At 37.6% G+C, this 22,708-nt stretch overlaps 1 protein-coding gene across 3 annotated transcripts in view; it reads left to right on the forward strand.

Moving 5' to 3' along the window:
* The first annotated feature begins 4,968 nt into the window (after positions 1 to 4,968).
* The window catches only part of LOC127434878 (transmembrane and coiled-coil domain protein 3-like), a 43,123-nt gene continuing 25,383 nt past the window's right edge, over positions 4,969 to 22,708 (forward strand). The window contains exons 1-3 of one of the 3 annotated variants that reach the window (XM_051687920.1): positions 4,969 to 5,209; positions 10,857 to 10,981; positions 12,036 to 12,057. Coding sequence is in view for 1 of the 3 variants with exons in the window: in XM_051687919.1 (XP_051543879.1) it covers positions 5,207 to 5,209 (3 nt within the window). In the remaining 2 variants the exon portion in view is untranslated. The remainder of the gene's footprint in view (positions 5,210 to 10,856; positions 10,982 to 12,035; positions 12,058 to 22,708) is intronic. The other 2 variants (XM_051687923.1, XM_051687919.1) reach the window with 2 other exon arrangements.

The raw sequence follows: 22,708 nt of genomic DNA on the forward strand, positions 1-22,708 counted from the left end.
TGCCAAAGAAGCTGGCTGTTCACAGAGTGCTGTATCCAAGCATGTAAACAGAAAGTTGAGTGGAAGGAAAAAGTGTGGAAGAAAAAGATGCACAACCAACCGAGAGAACCACAGCCTTATGAGGATTGTCAAGCAAAATCGATTCAAGAATTTGGGTGAACTTCACAAGGAATGGACTGAGGCTGGGGTCAAGGCATCAACCACACACAGACATGTCAAGGAATTTGGCTACAGTTGTCGTATTCCTCTTGTTAAGCCACTCCTGAACCACAGACAACATCAGAGGCATCTTACCTGGGCTAAGGAGAAGAAAAACTGGACTGTTGCCCAGTGGTCCAAAGTCCTCTTTTCAGATGAGAGCAAGTTTTGTATTTCATTTGGAAACCAAGGTCCTAGAGTCTGGAGGAAGGGTGGAGAAGCTCATAGCCCAAGTTGCTTGAAGTCCAGTGTTAAGTTTCCACAGTCTGTGATGATTTGGGGTGCAGTGTCATCTGCTGGTGTTGGTCCATTGTGTTTTTTGAAAACCAAAGTCACTGCACCCGTTTACCAAGAAATTTTGGAGCACTTCATGCTTCCTTCTGCTGACCAGCTTTTTAAAGATGCTGATTTCATTTTCCAGCAGGATTTGGCACCTGCCCACACTGCCAAAAGCACCAAAAGTTGGTTAAATGACCATGGTGTTGGTGTGCTTGACTGGCCAGCAAACTCACCAGACCTGAACCCCATAGAGAATCTGTGGGGTATTGTCAAGAGGAAAATGAGAAACAAAAGACCAAAAAATGCAGATGAGCTGAAGGCCACTGTCAAAGAAACCTGGGCTTCCATACCACCTCAGCAGTGCCACAAACTGATCACCTCCATGCCACGCCAAATTGAGGCAGTAATTAAAGCAAAAGGAGCCCCTACCAAGTATTGAGTACATATACAGTAAATGAACATACTTTCCAGAAGGCCAACAATTCACTAAAAATGTTTTTTTTTATTGGTCTTATGATGTATTCTAATTTTTTGAGATAGTGAATTGGTGGGTTTTTGTTAAACGTGAGCCAAAATCATCACAATTAAAAGAACCAAAGACTTAAACTACTTAAGTCTGTGTGCATTGAATTTATTTAATACACAAGTTTCACAATTTGAGTTGAATTACTGAAATAAATGAACTTTTCCACGACATTCTAATTTATTGAGATGCACCTGTATATACACACACACACACACACACACACACACACATATATGTAGTGCAAATACAAATCTGTTATATACAGTTCAGGGGAATGTAATGGCAGAAGAGGTAGGATGTGTTGGATAAATATAAAAAAAAAACTAAACTGTGAATTGCACATAATTATTCCTCAATGGGGCAGTTTTAATTGCTCATGAGATGGATAGCCTGAGGGAAAAAACTGTTCCTGTGCCTGACGGTTCTGGTGCTCAGAGCTCTGTAGCGTCGGCCAGATGGCAACAGTTCAAAAATGTAGTGGGCAAGGTGAGTGTGGTCCAGAGTGATTTTTCCAGCCTTTTTCTCACTCTGGAAATGGACAGTTCTTGAAGGGGGCAAGAGGCTCAGCAGTCCGAACTGTCCTCTGTAGTCTTCTGATATCCAATTCCGTAGCTGCACCAAACCAGACAGTTACTGAAATGCAGAGGACAGACTCAGTGACTGCTGAGTAGAACTGTATCAGCAGCGCCTGTGGCAGGTTGAACTTCCTCAACTTGTGAAGGAAGTACAACCTCTGCTGGGCCTTTTTCACAGTGGAGTCAATGTGGGTCTCCCACTTCAGGTCCTGTGAGATGGTAGTGCCCAGGAACCTGAATGACTCCACTGCTGCCACAGTGCTGTTAAGAATGGTGAGGGGGGTCAGTGTTGGGGTGTTCCTCCTAAAGTCCACAATCATCTCCACCGTTTTGAGTGTGTTCAGCTCCAGGTTGTTTTGACTCACCAGACAGCCAGCTGTTCAACCTCCCTTCTGTATACAGACTCATCATCATCTTGGATGAGGCCAATGACAGTGGTGTCATCTGCAAACTTCAGTAGCTTGACAGAGGGGTCCTTTGCGGTGCAGTCATTTGTATACAGGGAGATGGGTAGTGGGGAGAGCACACATCCCTGGGGGGCACCTGTGCTGATTGTACAGGTGCTGGAAGTGAATTTCCCTTGTCTCACTAGCTGTCGCCTGTCCGTCAGAAAGCTGGTAATCCACTGACAGACAGATGTGTGAACAGAGAGTTGGTGTAATTTAGTCTGGAGAATAGCTGGGATGATGGTGTTGAAAGCCGAACTGAAGTCCACAAAAAGGATCCTTGCATATGTACCTGGTCTGTCCAGATGTTGCAGGATATGATGCAATCCCATGTTGACTGCATCCTCCACAGACCTGTTTGCTCGATAAGCAAATTGAAGGGGATCTAGAAAGGGTCCAGTGATGTCCTTCAGGTGGGCCAACACCAGTCTCTCAAATTATTTCATGACCACAGACGTCAGGGCGACGGGTCTGTAGTCATTATGTCCAGTGATTTTGGGTTTCTTTGGGATAGGAATGATGATTGAGCATATGAAGCAGCATGGGACTTCACACTGCTCCAGTGATCTATTGTGAAGATGGGGGCCAGCTGGTTAGCACAGAATCTAAGACAAGTGGGTGAAACACCATCTGGGCCCTGTGCTTTCCTTGTCTTTTGTTTTCGGAAGACACGGCACACCTCTTCTTCACAGATCTTAAGTGCAGGTTGAGTAGCAGGAGGGGGGAGGAGGGGGGTTGCAGAGGTGTTGGTGTTTGTGTGAAGTGAAGGTCAGAGGGTGTGGGGTGTGAGAATGGGCCTTTCAAATCTACAGTAGAACACATTCAAGTTGTCAGCCAGATGTTGTTCCCCTACAGTGTTGGGGGCAGGAGTCCTGTAATTCGTAAATTGTTTCATGCCACTCCACACTGATGCAGGGTCGTTAGCTGAAAACTTGTTTTTCATCTTCTCAGATTATCTTCTTTTAGCCACTCTGATTTCCTTATTCAGTGTGTTCCTGGCCTGATTGTTGACGATAATAGAATTTTGGTCAAATACAAGCTATTTTCACAGTGTGCAGAGAATGCATAGAATGGTTGCTGATATACATTAATTAATTTGACCAAAACGGCAAGAACTAACAATTAGCTGTATTTAGAAAAATGAACAAACCTGTCATTCACTACAGAAACTGTATTCTCCTCCACCATGTTGAAAGTTTAGAACTCCTCCCATCTCGGAAACTTGGGTATCAAAATTATCTTTGAGTTTCCCAGTCGTAATTACGACTTGAGGAGTCATTCATGTGCAACTTCCAAGTGGGAAACTCGTATTTACGATAATTCCGACAGCACATGAAGGCAGCATAAATTCATCAGTGTGATTTGCTTCATAAAGCTACAGAACAGGTTTTTCAGGAGTTTTTATTTCTTCATTTTCATCACATAATTCCATCAAATGGAATTGAGTAAAAAAAACTTAGATATTTTAAGTTTTATTAATTTAAAGCTAGGGTGTGTAATCCAGAGAGGCTAGCAGTTAGCAAGCTAGCTTTGAAAGCATTGAGCCCGCCCTCGCTTTAGAGCTGTCTCCAAAGCCACTCCTCCTCTATCACACATGAACACACACACAGGGCAGAGTCTAAGCGCCAGGAGGAGAGAGGTGTTGGTGGAATCTATCGCAACGGTTTGAAATTACCTCATGTCTCATTCACAGGTTAGACATTACAATAATAACGGACGTAAACAACTTATTTACGGTTATTATGTTTTTTAAAAAAAGAAAGAAAAACAGTTTAAAAAAAAGGTAAAAACATAACATTTTGCAATAATATAATGTCATAAGTTATTTTGTCGCCTTCCATTCTCGCGCTTGCTCTGCAGTGTCAAGGAACCCGCGCTGATGACGTGTAATCTGCATGGACAAATTGCATGGCGTTATGCAAATATAGATTGACAGACAGGAAGGACATCCTATCATTACATTCTGACCGAATGCAATGATTGGTCGATCATTTTTTTAGTCCTGTCCCTTCCACAGAAGATATATATATATATATATATATATATATATATATATATATATATATATATATATATATATTTTTTTTTTTTACATTTAGACCACTTAAATTACTGATTGATCAGGATGTGAAGAGAATTTCAATCAGTATAACAAAAAAAAAAAAAAAAAAAAAAAAAAAAAAAATCTGGAAAAGATTGCACACCCTAGCTTTAATTTGGTTAGATTACAAAACTCAATTTGATAAAAATGTGTTATGTGATTGAAATGAGAAAATCTTGAAAGTAGGCTTAAAATCCTTTGTGTGTGTGTGTGTGTGTGTGTGTGTGTACAAAACATCCAAAATAATAGCCAAATGAATATACAAACATTTAAATGTTATGATTTCATATTATGTTCATCTATAACATTTTTTTTTTTAAATAGCAGTATTCAGATAATAAACGTATTAGCCTATATCACGTTTCATAAATGTTCATACCCCTAATTTGAGATTTTGCATCTTAAATTTGCTACTTGTGTGGTAGTTTCTTTTTTAAATGGGACATTTTGTCTGACAAAGGGACAAAAAAGCTTGTTCATTAACATAGCCTATATGCAAAGTGTTTTATGATATATATTTTTAAATAAAGACCACTTCCACAAAAGTGTCTGACATAAAAATAGAAGACATTTTCTGTGGGGTTTATTGTCATACTTGTGATATAATGCAGATATGTGCATATTAATAGGATAATGAAAATTGGTATATTTTTACATTTTAAATGCATGGAAGTATTGTTTGTATGTGTAGTTTATAGCAGTTTCATTTTGATTAATGGAAAAGAAAACAAATTACCACCTGTAGGACCGCCCCTTAAATGGCGGGGACGTCATGACAGTATCGGCTCCAGCCCCTTCGTTTCTCTTTCTCTCTCTCTCTCTCTCTCTCTCTCTCGATAAATGTGCACAATGATTGAGCTAGTGAGTGGATGTGTATGTGTGTGTGTCTCGCGTAGATTACAAAGAGAGGAATCTCTACGGAGAGTGCGCGCGCGGCGCAACGCGACATGATGTAGCGAAACGAACCACCGTAAACAGGCGGGAGAGAGTCCAGTTTCACAGGACCGAGCGGACTGAACTATGTCCATCGCCGACAGAACTTTACCTGAACTCGAGAGGAACGCTATTTTTACACTGCGACATGGTAGTTATACTCGTGTCTTCTTTTAATCTATGCAGCATGTTATCTGACCCACTGTGTACGAGATACCTTATGATCAAATATATGATTAATTATTTAGCATCATCTCAGATGTTCTATCTCTTATTATTTTTTTTTATTATTTTTTTTTTACATATTTTTTATTTTATTGTTTACGAGCCTTCAATCTCATGCTTACCATGGTATTTCACACATAACCATGGTTTTACTATAGTAATGCAGCAGTAACTTTTTTTAAATGATTGAAATCATGCTTTTAATGCCACAAATTAACCATTGTTTGCCATGTTATTGCTACTATGTTTTGGTTTAACAAAGTTTTCCTGCTTGAATTATTACTATTGTTTTTACTACAAATACCATAGATATGGTAAGTGTATTAAAAGCATGGTTAATTTTCGTAAGGGTCCTTACCTAACCCTAACTGCCTCTAAGCTGTGAGAATGTGTATAGTATTACAAAAACAGCAATATATTCTAGTTTAAAGTCCTAATGTCTCAGTTTTAAGTTGTACACATCTCCATTGTATATTACCCTACATTTCATCAGCATTATCTGTGCATGAGTATCCAAACTCAAAAAACATGTCTTGTTTTTCATATTTATGACATTCTCAGTCAAAATTTCTTCATGTTTATACAAGTCTCAGTCAAAAAATGGTAAAGGAATGCTAATGGAATTTCTATCATAATTTGAAACCGAACCTTAAAGGATCAAATACAAATCCTCTTAGAATCTGTGTCCAGTAGATTCGTATTTGATCCATTTAGGATTGGTTTCCAAATTATTATGGAATTCCTTTAGGAATTATTGACTTGTAATGGTATAAACCTGAAAAACAACATGAGATATAAAATACTTCAGTGTTGTACAATACTACTACTAACAACTATCGCCTACAAAATGTGTTGCCTTCAACAGTGTGTTCAAAGGTACTTAAATCAGACAATAGTGATACTTAAACCGAGTTATACCAGTCTCACTGGTGTTTACCCATAAAGGAGGAAGTTTATGTTGATATTTAAATTCATGGAAGTCAAAATTCCGAGTATCTGTTAAACAAACGCACACCTAAACCACTTTGAAATGCATTTGAATTGCTAGGGTGATTGTGGCGTGCTGGGTCATGTGCTCGGGTCCTGAGTCAGGCTGTTGTATGCAGAACAAGTGCTTCAGTGTCCCCGAGTGTGTGCCCTGGTTGCCCCTGACCCCTGGCACTAAAACAGTGTGTGTGCCATAGTGATGCTGCACCCACAGTATGGCTTGTTTTCAAAGTCTTGGAGAGTGTGTCTTTTTAAACATGTGGCTAGCTCTTGGTTTGGGAAAGAAATGTCTGGCTTTGTTATGATAAACCTCAAGATGGTGTTTAGTGTGCCCTTTTAAAGGAATAGTTTGCCCAAGAATTACAATTCTGTCATCATTTACCACAATGAAGTAGGGATTGGCTATACAACTTATTTTATCCGATACCACGTAAAACTTTCAAGGTCAACATTGCTGATATCGATAACAATACCTCAATTAAATCGATTTTTATTTTGCGATTTCTGAGGAGAAAATTGGTCATTTCAGCCATTTTACGTATACTTAAAGCCATTATTTTACAGGCCTAAACGGCTAATTATCAAACATCTAATTTTGTTTATCATTTATTAACAACAACAGAACACTTTCAGTCTTTTAATAGGTCTTAATTTAAATAAATGTATATCAAACGAGCGCTGTGCTGTCTGCAACTGCTTATGTTTGGTGTTAAAATGAGCGGAAGGAGAAATATTAGAAATATTTGCTTATATAGTGCTGTGAAAAAGTATTTGCCCTGATTAGTAAATGATCCTGATTTCTTCTGTTTTTGTGTACATCTCATACTAAATTGTTAAAAAAATTCAAACTAAATTTAACATAAAACAAAGGCAATCTGAGTAAACACAAAATACAGTTTTTAAATGATAATGATATTTATTAAAGCAAAAAAGTTATCCAACACCTATAACACCCATGTGAAAAACAAACTGCCCCCTTAAACTTAATAGCTGGTTGTGCCACCTTTAGCATCAACAACTTCAACCGAACACTTCCGATAACTGGAGATCAAAATTTTGGTCCACTCTTCTGTGCAGCACTGCTTTAGTTCAGCTACATTGGAGGGTTTTTGAGCATGAACTGCCCGTTTAAAGTCCTGCCACAGCATCTCAATCAGGTTAAAGTCAAGACTTTGACTAGGGGGCCTGGGTAGCTAGTTCGCTAGTTCACTAGTTCGAATCCCAGGGTGTGCTGTGTGACTCCAGCCAGGTCTCTTAAGCAACCAAATTGACCCGGTTGCTAGGGTTACATGGGGTAACCTCCTCGTGGTCACTATAATGTGGTTTGTTCTCGGTGGGGCGCGTGGTGAGTTGAGCATGGTTGCTGTGGTGGATGGCGTGAAGCCTCCACACATGCTATATCTCCATGGCAACGCACTCAACAAGCCATGTGATAAGATGCACGGGTTGACGATCTCAGAGGCAGAGGCAACTGGGATCCATCCTCCACCACCCAGACTGAGGCAAATCATTACATGACCACAAGGACTTAAAAAGCACACTGGGAATTGGGCATTTCAAATTGGGAGAAAAAAAAAAGACTTTGACTAGGCCACTCCAAAACTTTAATTTAGCTTCTTTTGAGCCATTCAGAGGTGGACTTACTCCTATGCTTTGGATCATTGTCTTGTTGCATAATCCAGTTGCGCTTGAGCTTCAACTCACTGACTGATGACTGAACGTTCTCCTGTAGGATTTTCTGGTAGACAGCAGAATTCATGTTTCCCTCAATTATTGCAAATCACCCTGGCCCTGAAGCAGCAAAGCATCCCCACAACATCACACTACCACCATCATGCTTGACCGTAGGTATGATGTTCTTTTTGTGGAATTCTGCATTTGATTTATGCCAGATGTAACGGGACCGTTGTCTTCCAAACAGTTCCACTTTCGACTGATCAGTCCACAGAACATTCTCCCAGAAAGTTTGAGGATCATCAAGGTGTGTTTTTGCAAAACTCAGATGAGCCATAATGTTCTTCTGGGTTAGCAGTGGTTTTCGCCTCACCGCACTTCCATAGATGCCATTTTTGGCCACTGTCTTTCTGATAGTGGAGTCATGAACAGTGACCTATATTGATGGGAGAGAGGCCTGCAGTTCCTTGGATGTTATCCATGGCTTTTTTCTGACTTGCTGGATGAGTCGTCGCTGTGATCTTGGAAGAAGTTTGGAAGGTCGGCCACTTCTGGGAAGGTTCACTATTGTGCCAGGTTTTCTCCATCTGGAGATAATGGCTCTCACTGTGGTTCTTTGGACTCCCAGAGCTTTTGAAATAGCTTTGTAACCCTTCCCAGACTGATGTATTTCAATCACCTTTTTTCTCATCATTTCTGGAATTTCTTTCGACCTTGGCATAGTGTGCTACTGGGTGAGACCTTTTAGCCAACATTTGCACAGCACTGTAGATACTTTTTTGACACTTTAAATCTTATGAAATGCAATAGTTTTAATGGTAAATAAATAATTAAGGGGCTTAGGTAGCTCAGCTAGCAAAGATGCTGATGACCACCCATGGAATTGGCCACCAATTGGCCTGGTTGCTAGGGAGGATAGAGTCATGTGGGTTACCTTCCTTTTTTTATTTTTTTTTTAGGTTATTGATGCTTTAGGATCGATCCCCCCATCTCTACTTGGAATATAGTGTGAGTCATATAGAATACTTTTATGGTGCTTTTGGGGGCTTGAAAGCCACAGTCCCCATTCACGTTCATTACGTTCTGCCTAAATTTGTGTTCCATTGGGGAAAGAAAGTCATAGTGGTTTTAAACGACTCTGGGGTGAATAAATGATGACAGAATTTTCATTTATGGGTGAACTACCCCTTTAAACGAAGAAACTAAGTGCATTAAGAGCTCTTTCTCAGTCTATTTGTTTTAATGCAGCTTTCATTGAAAACACACTTATATGCCGTTAGCAAAGAAGTGCGTGTTGAGTGAATGGAGCGGGTGCTGATAGGCTTAATTGATTGTCTTGAAAGTGTCTGGCTGTTCATGCATTATTAAGCTTGGCGTTAATGGATGGAGAACGCAAAACTCATTCGATTAGCCTTTCGTAATAGAATTGCTTTGTGCGCAGCCTGATGTTTCATAAATGCATTGCATTAGTGAAGCTGTCAGTTTGTATAGATAGAGATTGATTAAATGACAGTTCAAACTAAAGCATACATTGAGATTGTATGATGGTCAACTGTCGTTAAACATCCATGTTTTTCCAATTTATGATGCCTAATAGAAAGTTTACGGAGCTAAATTTACATATCATAGCCTTCAAATAAAGTTATTTACTTAAAGCTTAAGCCAGTTTCCCCTTACAAGGAAACTTTTTGCATTTTCAAAATAAAAATAAAAATGCATTTGTTAATAATTTTTTACTTTTGTGGATGTCCTCAGAAGGGATGTTTTGTCAGATTTAGCTTACTTCTGGAAACAATACTGTCCCCAAAGTATAGAACACAAACATAAAAACACACTCTTAGGAACATAATTGTTCTTCTGAGGACATTGTGATGGACATAATTGTGCTGAATTCCTGTTGTTTCCAGGGTAACACAAGGAATCCCCCCAAGCCAGCATGTGTAGCATGTCTGAAGATCGGCAGATTGAACCATGCTCCCATTATAATCGATGTAGCTGTCTACATGGTGGCTTGCAATCTCCTCCGTATCAGAGTTATTAGTTTCTGTCCCCACAGTGACACTGTGTCCTCTTGTGGCCATAACTTACAGCCATACTACTGTGTGTGTGTGTGTTTGGTAAATAAGATTGTAGAACTGGCTATGCCCCAGAGTCCTCTATAAGAAGACTTGATTTGTGGTTGAGGGTGGATCTGGTATTTTAGATCTTCCCACTATAACCTAAGAGAGACTCTGTGTGTTTACTTATGGAAAACAAATTTACAGGATGTTCTGGGTTCAGTAAAAGTTTTATTGACCAAATCTGTTATGTTGTTCATTACTACAGGAAATAATTGCAATGCATCCCTCAGTTTGTAAAAACAAACAAAAATGAAAAGTAGTCCCATTACAACAAGGATGATTTAGACAATATTAACAAATTTTAAGTGGTTTTTTTACTCCACATAAACAAATTCCACAGATACCATTCACTGTCATAAAAAAATATTAGGAACACCTGTACACCTACTTATTCATGCGATTATCTAATCAGCCAATCATGTGGCAGCAGTTCAGTGTTATAAGGTATCATGCAGAAACGGGTCAGGAGCTTCAGTTCAGTTCAGCTGTTCACATCAACCATCAGAATGGGGAAAAAATGTGATTCAGTGATTTTGAACATGGCATGATTGTTGGTGCCAGACAGGCTGGTTTGAGTATTTCTATAACTGCTGATCTCCTGGGATTTTCACACACAACAGTCTCTAGAATTTACTCCGAATGCTGCCAAAAAGAAAAAACATCCAGTGAGTGGCAGTTCTGCAAACGGAAACGCCTTTGTTGATGAGGGAGGTCAACGGGGAATGGCCAGACTGGTTGTGGAGCTGACAGAAAGGCTATGGTAACTCAGATAACCACTCTGTACAATTGTAGTGAGAAGAATATCATCTCAGAATACACAACACGTCAAACCTTGAGGCAGATGGGCTACAACAGCAGAAGACCACATCAGGCACTTTATTGGGACCGTAGTGTTCCTAATAAAGTGCTCAGTGAGTGTAAGTGCTATAAATGAATATACATTTCTTTAAAAAAATAAAAATTCTGTCAGTGTGGCACTTACAATGGGAGTGTATGGGGCCAAGCTGTAAACGTTAAATACTCACTGTTTTAAAAGTATAGCCACAAGACATAAACAATATGTGTGTTAACACAATTTTTGTGGTATAAAATCGCTTGCTAACCATTTCTGTGTAGTTATATACAATTTTACGACTTTGTTGCCTTGACGAAGTCGTCATTTTTATTTTTATAGTGCTTTTCATAACACGCATAGTTTTAAAGCAGCTTTACAGAAAATTATGCTGTTACATAAATTTATGCTGTAATGTCTTAAAGTCCTCATTGAGCAGGTTAAATGGAAAATGTGATTGAAGTAACGCCGCAAACCCTAAAACAACCATAAAAATGATAATTTAACAACCATACAGCTCAAATAATACACAAGTTTTAACAGAAGAATCAATGTAAGTGCTTTTATAAAATTAAAAGCTGCACATTTGTCTTTAAACCCTCCAATAATTAGCCCCATACTCTTCCATTGTAAGTGTCTTACTGTAACCTCGATTTTTGCTTTGTTTTTAAGAAAAGGAGAGATGCGTCAAAATAATTATTTTGTAGTAATCAACATTATGCCAGAAATGCAGTCGAGCTTAACTTGTATTAAACCCAGAAGGTTTAAACCCTCTGAAACATTTGCCTCATAGACTTCCACTGTAGACCTCATTTTTGGAGCCTGATCTCTTGAAAATTACGTGACCGTGGCATCATTTTTGCAAAACTAAATTATGCGCTTCATTACACGTTTCACTGCTGTTTCCTAGTAAATTGTCCAGAGAGGGGCGCCAAAAGCGAATGAAATGGTGTCGTAATCATAAGGGGCTTTAAATGTGAATGTTAGATGGAGGTTTTAATGATTAAAATGAACCCCGCTAACCAATAGTGTCCTAAAAACAAATGCAAAATGAAAAGCACATTTTCTGATGCAACCATGTAATTTTGTGTCGCTTCAATTACACTTTCGTTTAACGTGTCAGCTTGCGTGTCTTCCAGGTCCAAAGTCCAACACTATCAGGTGAGCTACTGCAAGCTTTATCACATTGGAATAAGTGTGTAAATGTTGGTTGGTCTGTAACACATGTTAAAATTTATTGTTTTTCAAATTATTCTTTATAGTAAATGTGTTTTAATATAACAGCAGTGTGTGAGTAATACAGTGAAAATAAGTGTTTATAAAATCATAATAAGCCATTGTACTCATTGAAAGTAAATAAAACACAAAGTTCTTGTAGCGCCTCTAGTGTTAATTTCACTAGGAAACTGGCAAAACGTAGAATGCTGCATGTAAAACTCAATTAGCAAAAATGTACTTGTAGTAACGTTCATTCTGTGAGACTAGGCTGCATTTTTGTTAGTTTTCACAAACTGAGGAACAAGTCAGTTATTTTCTGGGTAATCAACATTCCTCTAAAATCACATGTTAGTTGCAATCAGATGATTTCATTGTGGCATTGCAACAAGTTCATTACTGCTTAGTAACACAATGTGCATTTATTGAAGAGTTTCAGTTCTTGAGCAGGTACAGATAAGAGACAGGAAGTTGATCTGTTGTCATCACATCTTTGTTTCCAGCATGTGTGTTTGTATAATTAATTTGCATGTTTGTTGCAGGGAAATTTGAGCATCATCAAACATATCTACAGAACAATGAGTTCCGTAGTTCACAATACAAACACCTACATGTCTTTGCCCTGCAGCCCTTGATTTTCTATGAACTTAGTCACATGACAAGCAAGACTTAACAAGTTCCTGCATGACCCATGTGCTGGATACACCCAAGTCTTTATGCGAGTGTCTTCATGCAGATATGCGTGTTTGAAGTAACAACAGTTTGATAATGGATTGCTCATGACATGTTTGTTTATAGGAAGTGTTTAAGGTATGGTTATGTCCCGTGTCCCAGAATTCTTTAGTCTTTTATTTTAAGAAATAATCCAAGTACCATGTGGCAATTTTACAGTTGAAAGCAGGTAAAAGGATGTGTTGCTGTATTTCTGAAAAGTCTGTTGTGGTACCTGATCTAGAAATAAGATTAACTGACCACATTAACTGTGCCAGTTAAATGCAGTTTAAAACTTTCTTTGTATAGTATAAGTGTGTTTTTACTAAATTTAGGCCTACTTTAAATTAAATTAGTTTGTTTCTATAAATGGAAGAACCGCTCAATTGGTCCATCTAATGTACCTCTTTGAAAATTGTTTGTCATGTTATAATGTGGTCTTATCATGACAGAATCATTTTCCTCAACATTTTTATGTAAAAAGAGTTCATTGCACTTTTAAAACATACAGTAATTTTTAGAACTAAAAACTTGCTTCCCATTCCAAAAGACCATTGAAACTAAGATGCAAAAACAGCTCATTCTGAAATTGTTGGTTTTCTAACATTAAAAATTGTAATACATTAACACGTAAAAGGCCACTTTTTCATGTCAACTACGCCTATAAGGAATTCAGAAACTTGTTTTACCCAGTCACAGTGAGGTAATGAGAAGGAAGTAGGATAGAGAATCCATCCATCCATCCATCTTCTATAGCCGCTTGTCCTATGTAGGGATCACGGGTAGTGCTGGAGCCTATACCAGCCGTCTCAGGCTAAAGGCAAGGAAACACCCTGGACAAGTGTCCAGTCCATCACAGGACTAGGATAGATAGTAATATTTCTAAACAACAGAAAAAATAAGCCACTATGAAGTAAGAGTAATTACAGAGAAAGTTAACCAAACGTTGTGCTATTTTGGGCTTCCAGCAGTAAAAAGAAAGATGTCTTAAAGGTACAGTGGCAAAAAATGACCTGTTTAATTTTAACACTGTGTCCAAACATATGTGATGCAATAAAAGGTATTTCTTCTATGTTAGTCAGAGTTTTAATTCTTGGGTCATTGACAAATAAGGTTGTCTGAAGTGATAAATTATAAATTTTCTTTAAATATCTAGTTTAAACATATGGGTCAAGTTTGTGGAATTGTAATCATTGAGTCCATATTGGATTCACACAAAAGAAAAAAGCCTTTTCTACAAGCAAATTGATTTAATGACTTTAAGAATGTCATGTGGTATAATATGGAAGCCGAGGAGTGCCAATTAAAAAAGAATAAAGGATTAAATGATCAATCTGTTAATTTGAAAATAAAAATGTGAATAATAAAACAATTTATAAATGGACAAATAAATAGACACATTTTAATGTTAATTTAATTTGTTTAAAAATGTGATTATATTTAGCAATAAAACGGCACAATAATAAGCCATTTATAATGCACCTTTTAAAGTGCATTTTAAAAACGCATTTGGCAATTGCTTTTCATGATTTTGACTTTTTCTTTTTCCATTTTCCATTCCATATCTGCTGAAGCCAAGGTGTGCCAATTAAAAAAGAATGAATCAATCTAATAATTTGAAAATTATATATATATATATATATATATATAAAACTATTTATAAATGGACAAATAAAGACACATATAAATGTGTTTATTTAATTCACATTTAAAAAATTAATTATATTTAACAATTAAATTGTGCATTAATAAATAGAGTATTTAATTCATGTTTAAAATGCAATTCAATTTAACAATAAAATAGCACATTAATAAGTCATTTTTTAATTTAAAAAAAGCATTTGGCAGTTGCTTTTCTTCATTCATTTGCTGGTTGCTTTTCTTCATCTATTTGCCAATGGCTTTTCTTTTTCATTTTACATTGGCTTTTCTTTATCCATTTGACAATCAAGTTACCACAACAAATAATAACACTAACTAATATGTTAATTATGGAAGAATGGTTTCAAGTTCTTAAGTAATTATTCAAGACTAGTAAACAGTCGGTAATAAAATAACAATAAAAAACAGCAATGAATAGAAATGGATTAAAAATAATAGAATAAAAAATACAAATCAAGAAAATTCAGTGTTTTTTAAAAACAACTTTAAAAGTTTTTAACAGCAGCTTCAAGTATTCATGTAAACATTCAGAATGAAATGCAACATAAAACTACTACTGGTCTTCACTGTATGATTATAATACATTAATACTTTTTAAAGCTACTAAAGTTACCCAGTCAAGGGCAGTGAATGTTTTCTTGTTATGGTTGTTTGATTATTATAATGGCACACTTGACGGCAGCAGGTCTGTTAGCTTACATAAAAGTCTGACATTTTAATACAAATCAGCTTTTTCACTGCTGTTTACGTTCACTTTAGACATCACTCTCTGTGTTTACATGAATACCTCACCAAGACGGGCATTTTGGTGGAATTTTGAAATGTATTTGACTGTTCAGGCGCGCATTAGCGAGAGCATTTTCAGCACACACACATATGCCGCCTGTCAATCAAATGGCGCAGCTGTTACTAGATCGCTTGCAAATTATAAAATGATGTGCTCTTGATTACTTTCAACAGCAGAATAAGAATATTAACTTTCTAATAAGTGACATAGGTCCAGGCTATCACAAATATAGCTGGTTATTTTTTTGTTATTGATGTTTTAATCAGTCGGTCGAGTAAGTAAAATTCTCTTTCACTTGCCCCTTCAAAAATTCACTTGTCCCGGACAAGCGGACAAGTGTTAATGCCGAGCCCTGCTTTAGCGCTACTAATAACATGTTGCGCGAGCAGCCTCTGAGACAGTTTCCCGTGGGAACCAGGAAATAATCGAGTTCACATTAACATTGGTGAGTGCAATTCGGAGGTGGCATTTTTCCTTTAAAATGACAATTTTTTTTTTTTAAAACATCTATTCCGGTTGACTGTATAACATCATTTACAACTAAAAATACAACTCTATTTTGGTCGCCACTCAGTGGACATTTCACCCAGAAACTGGAGCTCACACGTGCCCATACGTTCAACAACACTTCCAGCTTTGGCTACTGGGGGCAGTTGTTTGAATTTCAATAAGCATTGACCAATTTCAGCAGCAGAATTTTCAACCTACCGTTGGCGAACTCACAATGAGATCAGTCTGTCACAGTTTAGAGAAAATAAAACTTTAAATATCTTAATTATAGTTGTCTCTGCATATTAAGCTGGGATATGAGAAAGTAGACTATTTCAACATTGAAAAAGTTTCATACTTCAGCTTTAACATTATAAGTGGACGTGAAGGGGAAAACAGAAAGCATAAAACAGTCTAGTTAGTCTTGTTTTTATGACTTCCTCATTGCCTCATAACCGTTTCCTACTGCAAATTCCAGAGGTGCAGAAGAAAGACCAGGAGAAGCCAAGATATGAAGTCAGCCACACAGAATGACATTTTAACTGGGAATTATTTTTATTTGACACTTTGTAGTACATAAATGCAAGTAGATATAAAAGAGGGTTTGCCCTTTGCTTAAAAAGCTATTTGAGCTGTTTGTTTGTGGGTTTGATGTTGGTTTTATCACATAATGGTATGCCGAACAACTCTCCTGTCAGTCTAACTGCTGTGTAATTTGTTGCCAGTGACCTTATTGAGGGAATCGATCTCCAATTTAACAGATATAAAAAAATTAATAAAAAGGCTGTGAATACATATTTTCAGACTTTTGAGGATGTAAAGTTTTGTTAGTTGGAATTATGTTGCAGAGTTTGCTTCTAGCTACAATATGAATGCAATCCCAGGTATCGTGCTATGTCACAATACATACTTTAAAAAGTTCATAGTTCAAATGGCCTGTGTGACTGGTTAAGCCAGTTAAGCCTAGGGAAGATTGCCAAGAGAAAAACCTGTTTCACTACACAAGAAAATAAACCCTTTAAAAGTTTGATTTCAGGATTAGACTTGTTAAAAAAAAGATTAGCTCTTCTATGAGGGTTGAAAGCTGATCTTAGATCAATGTTTGCATTCTTATATGAGTCTGGCCTGATATAGTTAGGGCTGTGTGTGTATGTGTGTGTTTAAGAACAAACTGACTGCGCTGGCTGTTGTCCTGTTTCCATCCAAGTTGCGAATTTAATTTATGCCAAAAATCAGATTATCGCAAAAACAATTCGCAAATAAAGCAGCGTTTCCATCCCAACAAAAGTGTCACTTCTGGGGAAATTGCTGCAAATTAGAAATGCAAAGGGAAGTTGAAGCCACTGTGAATCCTTTAATACAATTGAGGTAAAGTGATTATAAATAAACTTTTTTTTGCATCTTGGTGTTTCCATCTAGCATTTTTTTATGCTATATTCTAAAATTTGCATAAAAATGTACTTTAAATGTACTTTCTTAGCAATATTTTCTTCAAACAGTTGCTCCGTCATGACAGTAGTTGACTTGAAAGAGAAAACTCGCCGTGGAAGTATACTGTTTACGTTAATGTTTGGTATAACGCCCCTTGAGACAACGTTGAGAATGCAATGCTTGCTTGCATTATGTTATGTTATGAATTGCGTCTGACAAATTTTGGAACACTTCACTGCAAGCTTCGCCGTGCATGTTCTTGCCGTAGACTATGTTCAGCCTAAATGATTAATTCTGGACCCAAATGTATTTGCGATACAGAGTTAAAAAGTGAGTAGTACTCCTTGTCGTGTTTTCTTAACATAGCAGTCAAAAACGTCTTGATGTAGCCATACCCAACAGAATGTACTGTATGGGTCTCGAGATGTTATTTTTCTAGACCAGTAAGTACGTTTGGACTAAAACAATAATTCGCTTTGTCATGTAAATGCTTTAACAGACCTAGATAATTCAAATGTGGCTCAACTTCCATCTAGCATGTATACACATTCTTTAGTGGTTTAGTAGTCGCGCAAGGTCAATCATGCAGCCTTAAAGGAAACCATACCAATGTTTTGGAAGTCAGAGGCTGCAGGTTTCAAAGCGTTTTCGATGTCTTTTACCTTTTTTTATGCCCATTTTCAATGCATACATTTGTACATTTGTTAAAGTACTATTCGTTTCTTTGGATGTAAATAATTTTACAGTGGAAAAAGTTACTGCACTTTTAAGCCTCTTGCTGTTTGATCACTAGCCGCGTTTTCATTTTTGGGCCAAATGAGGGCGTGTTTGTGCGTGCTAGTGCCAGTTGCATTCCCACTTTCACTTCCGTGGGTTCATCGTGCTGCCTCTGGGCTTTCTTGGAGCTAACAGCCAGTGGCATTTTGCCCGCCGATTGCCCTTGGGCCTAACAAGGCCAACTGGGGAGTGAGGTGGGGTCAATGTCAAAGGCAGAGTTTTGCCGAACTTGCGAGGTTGTATATCCAGCGGTATAGGTTCGGGATTTTTTTTTTAATGTTGTTACATCTGTACACCAACTTTCATTGATGTAAAAGCATGTTCCGCCGCCTCTCGTTTTCCCCGTTAACTCCACAATGCGATCCGCTCTGAACAGCTGGAAGCCCGGCAGATGTAACTCACTGTCCGGAATGGCTTCACTCAGCATTTTTAACTTAATATCTGCACTATTACGCTACATGCATCAACAAAGTGCATTTCAAACTCAACCCAACATATATTCAACATTCAGAAGCTGTACATCACTATAGAAGGAACCTTGCTATTAATATGGATACGAGAAGTGTCCGGGATGTCGCGGCTCGAGTGTTTTAATCATACACTGATATTCATTAACATACACATCATACGCTTTTAATCATACACATATTCATCAATGGAGTATGGCAATATAACTTCATGGCAATGAACACCACAAGCATTTTAGTTATTGTTTCATGTATGTCTTAACACTGAGTGCTTGCTTAAAAACGGAAGGGAGTTTGTGCAGTTTCGGCTCATCTTTGGCTGTGTGCACCACATGCTATCTTTCTCTGGGTGATATCGGCATACATATATCGATGTATTACCAGTATACGGCACTCACGTCGAGCAATGTCTGCAAACAGTGTCTGTTTTGTAAACTTTTTTTGATCATCGCTGTTGTAATTGACTGCAAAAAAAAATGTTCCCAGACAGGACACTTGAGTAACGCAGGGGGCTTTTCTATCAGCGGCTCGCTTTCTCCGCTTGGCGCTTGCCATTTTCAACTACACACAACACGTGCAGAACAGTGATGTCATCAAGTTGACCCACGTGAAACACAGGCGGCGCGTATCCATTTACAGATCCATTCAGGTACATTAACAGTGGTTGTAACTGTGCGTGTCTATTTAACGCTTTATTTTGTCCGCCAAACCTTGTGCTCCAGATGCATCATTAAACTTGAGGTGAACCGTGGTGCCAATTCTTACTGAACCGTGAGTGGCGAACAGTACGGTTAGTTTTTTTTTTTTCAGAGAACCGTTACAACCATAGCGGCAACCCTCAACAAAGTAAATCACTTGCATATGCAACCAAATTTCGTATTACGCAAGTAAAAATGTGATTAGCCACTGGCTGGTAAACTTTCAGATTTCACTCACCAGTGTTTTAGTATAGTGGTGAAGAAGTTCAGTACCGAGATCCTTTCACTGCGTGTTAAGGGTAAAAGTTTGGTTTGACTCATTCTGTGTAATGTGTCAAAAGAGGATGATAAAAAAATATATATGCAATTTCAAGACATTTATTGATGGAATATACTGAATTTAAGCATTTTTCAAAAGCTAAAATGTGACCAATTTGATGGAAAAACTAATTAAAATATACTTTGTAGAATTAATATTTTAGAATTGTACCCTGAAGAGTTACTTAGAAGGTTAGAAGGTCCCTTTATAATTAACAGAATTTATTTCATATGTAAGCAAAATGGACATTGTAACCAAATATACCCATATGAATCGAAATTGGAATCAAATCGAATTGAGTGCTTGTGAATTGGAATTGAATTGGGAAATCTGTATCAATACCAAGCCCCTAACACTTATGTATTGAAATGTTGATAAACTGCCATCTCAGCACTTTGTGCTTCACCCTCATTTTTTATTCTGCTTGTCTTCTTTCATTTCCTCTTTCATTTCACTCTCCATCTGGCACACACACACACACACACACACCTCATTTGAATGCAGACTGTACTTGCACTGTTTTCATGTTTTGCTTGTTTATGTGTGATGTGCAAAATTTAATTTAGAAAAATTTCAATTTCAGTTTTATGCAGAGAATTTCACTTCAGCAGTTTTTGCAGCCCTCAGCATTATGTAAAGCATGTGAACAGGGGTATGTTCTGTACTGAGAGCTCTTCACATGACAAGCCTGCAATGAGGCCACTTCCACTGGCCACATGCTAATTCTAATCTTTTTACCTCTCTCTCTTTCTCTCTCTCTCTCTCCCTCTCTCTCCCTCCCTTTTGAGTAATAATCCTGATCTGGATTACAATCTTAGTACACACATTCCTTGTTTAAATTCTTACCCAAGTCAGGCCTTTATTGTACAAACAAAATGTTTTGTATATAATACAATAGCTACCGTTCGTAAGAGTTTAAGATAGATAGATAATGTTTATATGCATTTATATCGTTCAACTACACAAATACAATTTTAAAGAAGTGTTCTGGGTTCAATACAAGTTAAGATGTACGGACAACATCTGTCACATGCTGTCAATTACCATAGTGAATAATAATTGTATTTCAATTATTCGATTTTCTACAAACTGGTCTCACTGTGTATTTGTACGGACAGTAGGTTGAAAGTTCTGCTGCTGAATTCGGTCTGTGCTTACTGAAATTCGGATCACTGCCCCCAGATGCCGTATCAGGAAGTGTTGTTGAGCATATGGGCACATGTGAGCTCCAGTTTCCAGGTGAAATGTCCACAGAATGGCGCCCTTACCCAAACCCCACCCTAAACCTTACCTTCAGTGGAGTAAAAGTTACATTTTAGAGTAAAAATGCAACCTCCAAATTGCACTATCCATTGCTCATGTGAATGTGATTACTTCCTGGTTTTCATGGAACCTGAAGCTGTCTCTGAGGACGCTCACGTAATTCACTATCAGTAGCGCCACAGGAAAAATTAAACACATTTGAATTGATGGAAAAATATCTGATTGGGGTTGGCGCTTGTCAGTAACTCAGCAGAATGGGGTCGATTTTAGGATACATGAACTTTCGGAAGCAACATTTTGATTTTCCAGCTGATCATGTTGTTCTATCACACTTGATTAGTCTCATGTTAACACATATAATGTTTAAATGTTTAAAGTCGTGTGGCCATACTTTTGTAATTGTATTTTAACGTTTATCCTGGTGCAAATCAGACAAAAATTGCCCATTTTGTACTTCGCCAACAAAACTCTGGTTTTGAACTAGTAGTGTTTCGTTCGTAAATTTTTATTTTAAGTAAAGAAATCATTCTCGTTCACTTCCATTGTTTCGGTGGTGAACGGCTCATTTTTTTTTTTTCAGCCTGGTCTCATGAAATTTATGTGAGCATTGCAACGTTTTTGCAAAACTAAAATTATGTGCTTCTTAACACATTTGACTGCACTTTTCAAGTGAAATGTCCAGCAGGGGGCACCAAAACTGAATGAGGTTGTAATCAGACAAGGTTTTTAATGTGAGTTTTAGATGGAGGTTTTAATAAAACGTACCTCCTTAACCTAAAACTTTACTCTAAACTTAACCAATAGTGTCCAAAAAGAGAAATTAGAATTAACAAAACAGATATCCTTACCCTTAACCAACACCTAACCTTAACCGATAGAGTTTTAAAATGAAGAAGCAAAATGAAAAGCACATTTTCTGAAGAAACCATGTCAATTCATGTTGATGTTCTTTTCTGGTTTTGAACCATGGTCCTCAGTCCAAAGTCCAACACTCGCTAATCATATTGGAATAAGTGTATATATGTAGGTGGGTCTGTAATACAAGCGATGAAATGTATAATTTTTCAAAAGATGCATTAGAGTAAAAAAGTGTCTTGATATCATAACATAGCAGGGTCTGAGTAATAGAGAGAAAAATAAGTGTTTATAAAGTCATAATCAGCCATTGAAGTCAATGAGTGAAATTGACATCACGGCTGAACAGCTCTATAGAACACAGTTGTTGTAGTGCCTCTAGTGTTAATTTCACCTGGAAACTGCAGGGAATTGTACTTGGAGACACAACTTTTGCAAAAATGTATATAGTCACGTTTTCACAATGAGACCAGTTTATATATATATATATATATATATATATATATATATATATATATATATATATATATATATATAATTAGTCAATGAGCCCATTTACATACACACCAATATACTGATTACTGCCTAAAAACAGCTTATTTAAAAAAAATCTGACAAGGCAAGAAATCTGCGTTTACATGACATTTGAAATAATCGTGTAATTCTCTACTTCTGACATCAAACTGTAAAGAGGCATGTGCTCAACACGTGTGCACATTGGATGTACCAGTAAGAACACTGGGTAAGGTTTTTACATGGCACGCAAAATCGACGTAATGGGCAAAAATCTACCCATGACGATCAGTTTATTCATAAGCCATTTATGGCCTTTACAGCGATAAAGGAATGTGGTTTATTGCATTGACATGCACGCATTGTCGCTTATTTATTTATTTTAAATTTATTTTATTTTTTTGGATTTTCCCCCCAATTTGGAATGCCCAATTCCCTATACGCTTTTAAGTCCTCGTGGTTGCGTAGTGATTCGCCTCAATCCGGGTGGCGGAGGACAAATCCCAGCTGCCTCCGTGTCTGAGACCGCCAACCCACGTCACGTGGCTTGTTGAGCGCGTTGCCACGGAGACATAGTGCGTGTGGAGGCTTCACGCCACCCATCCCGGCATCCACACTCAACTCA

The sequence above is a fragment of the Myxocyprinus asiaticus genome, chromosome 45, assembly GCF_019703515.2.
Source record: "Myxocyprinus asiaticus isolate MX2 ecotype Aquarium Trade chromosome 45, UBuf_Myxa_2, whole genome shotgun sequence".
Taxonomy (NCBI): domain Eukaryota; kingdom Metazoa; phylum Chordata; class Actinopteri; order Cypriniformes; family Catostomidae; genus Myxocyprinus; species Myxocyprinus asiaticus.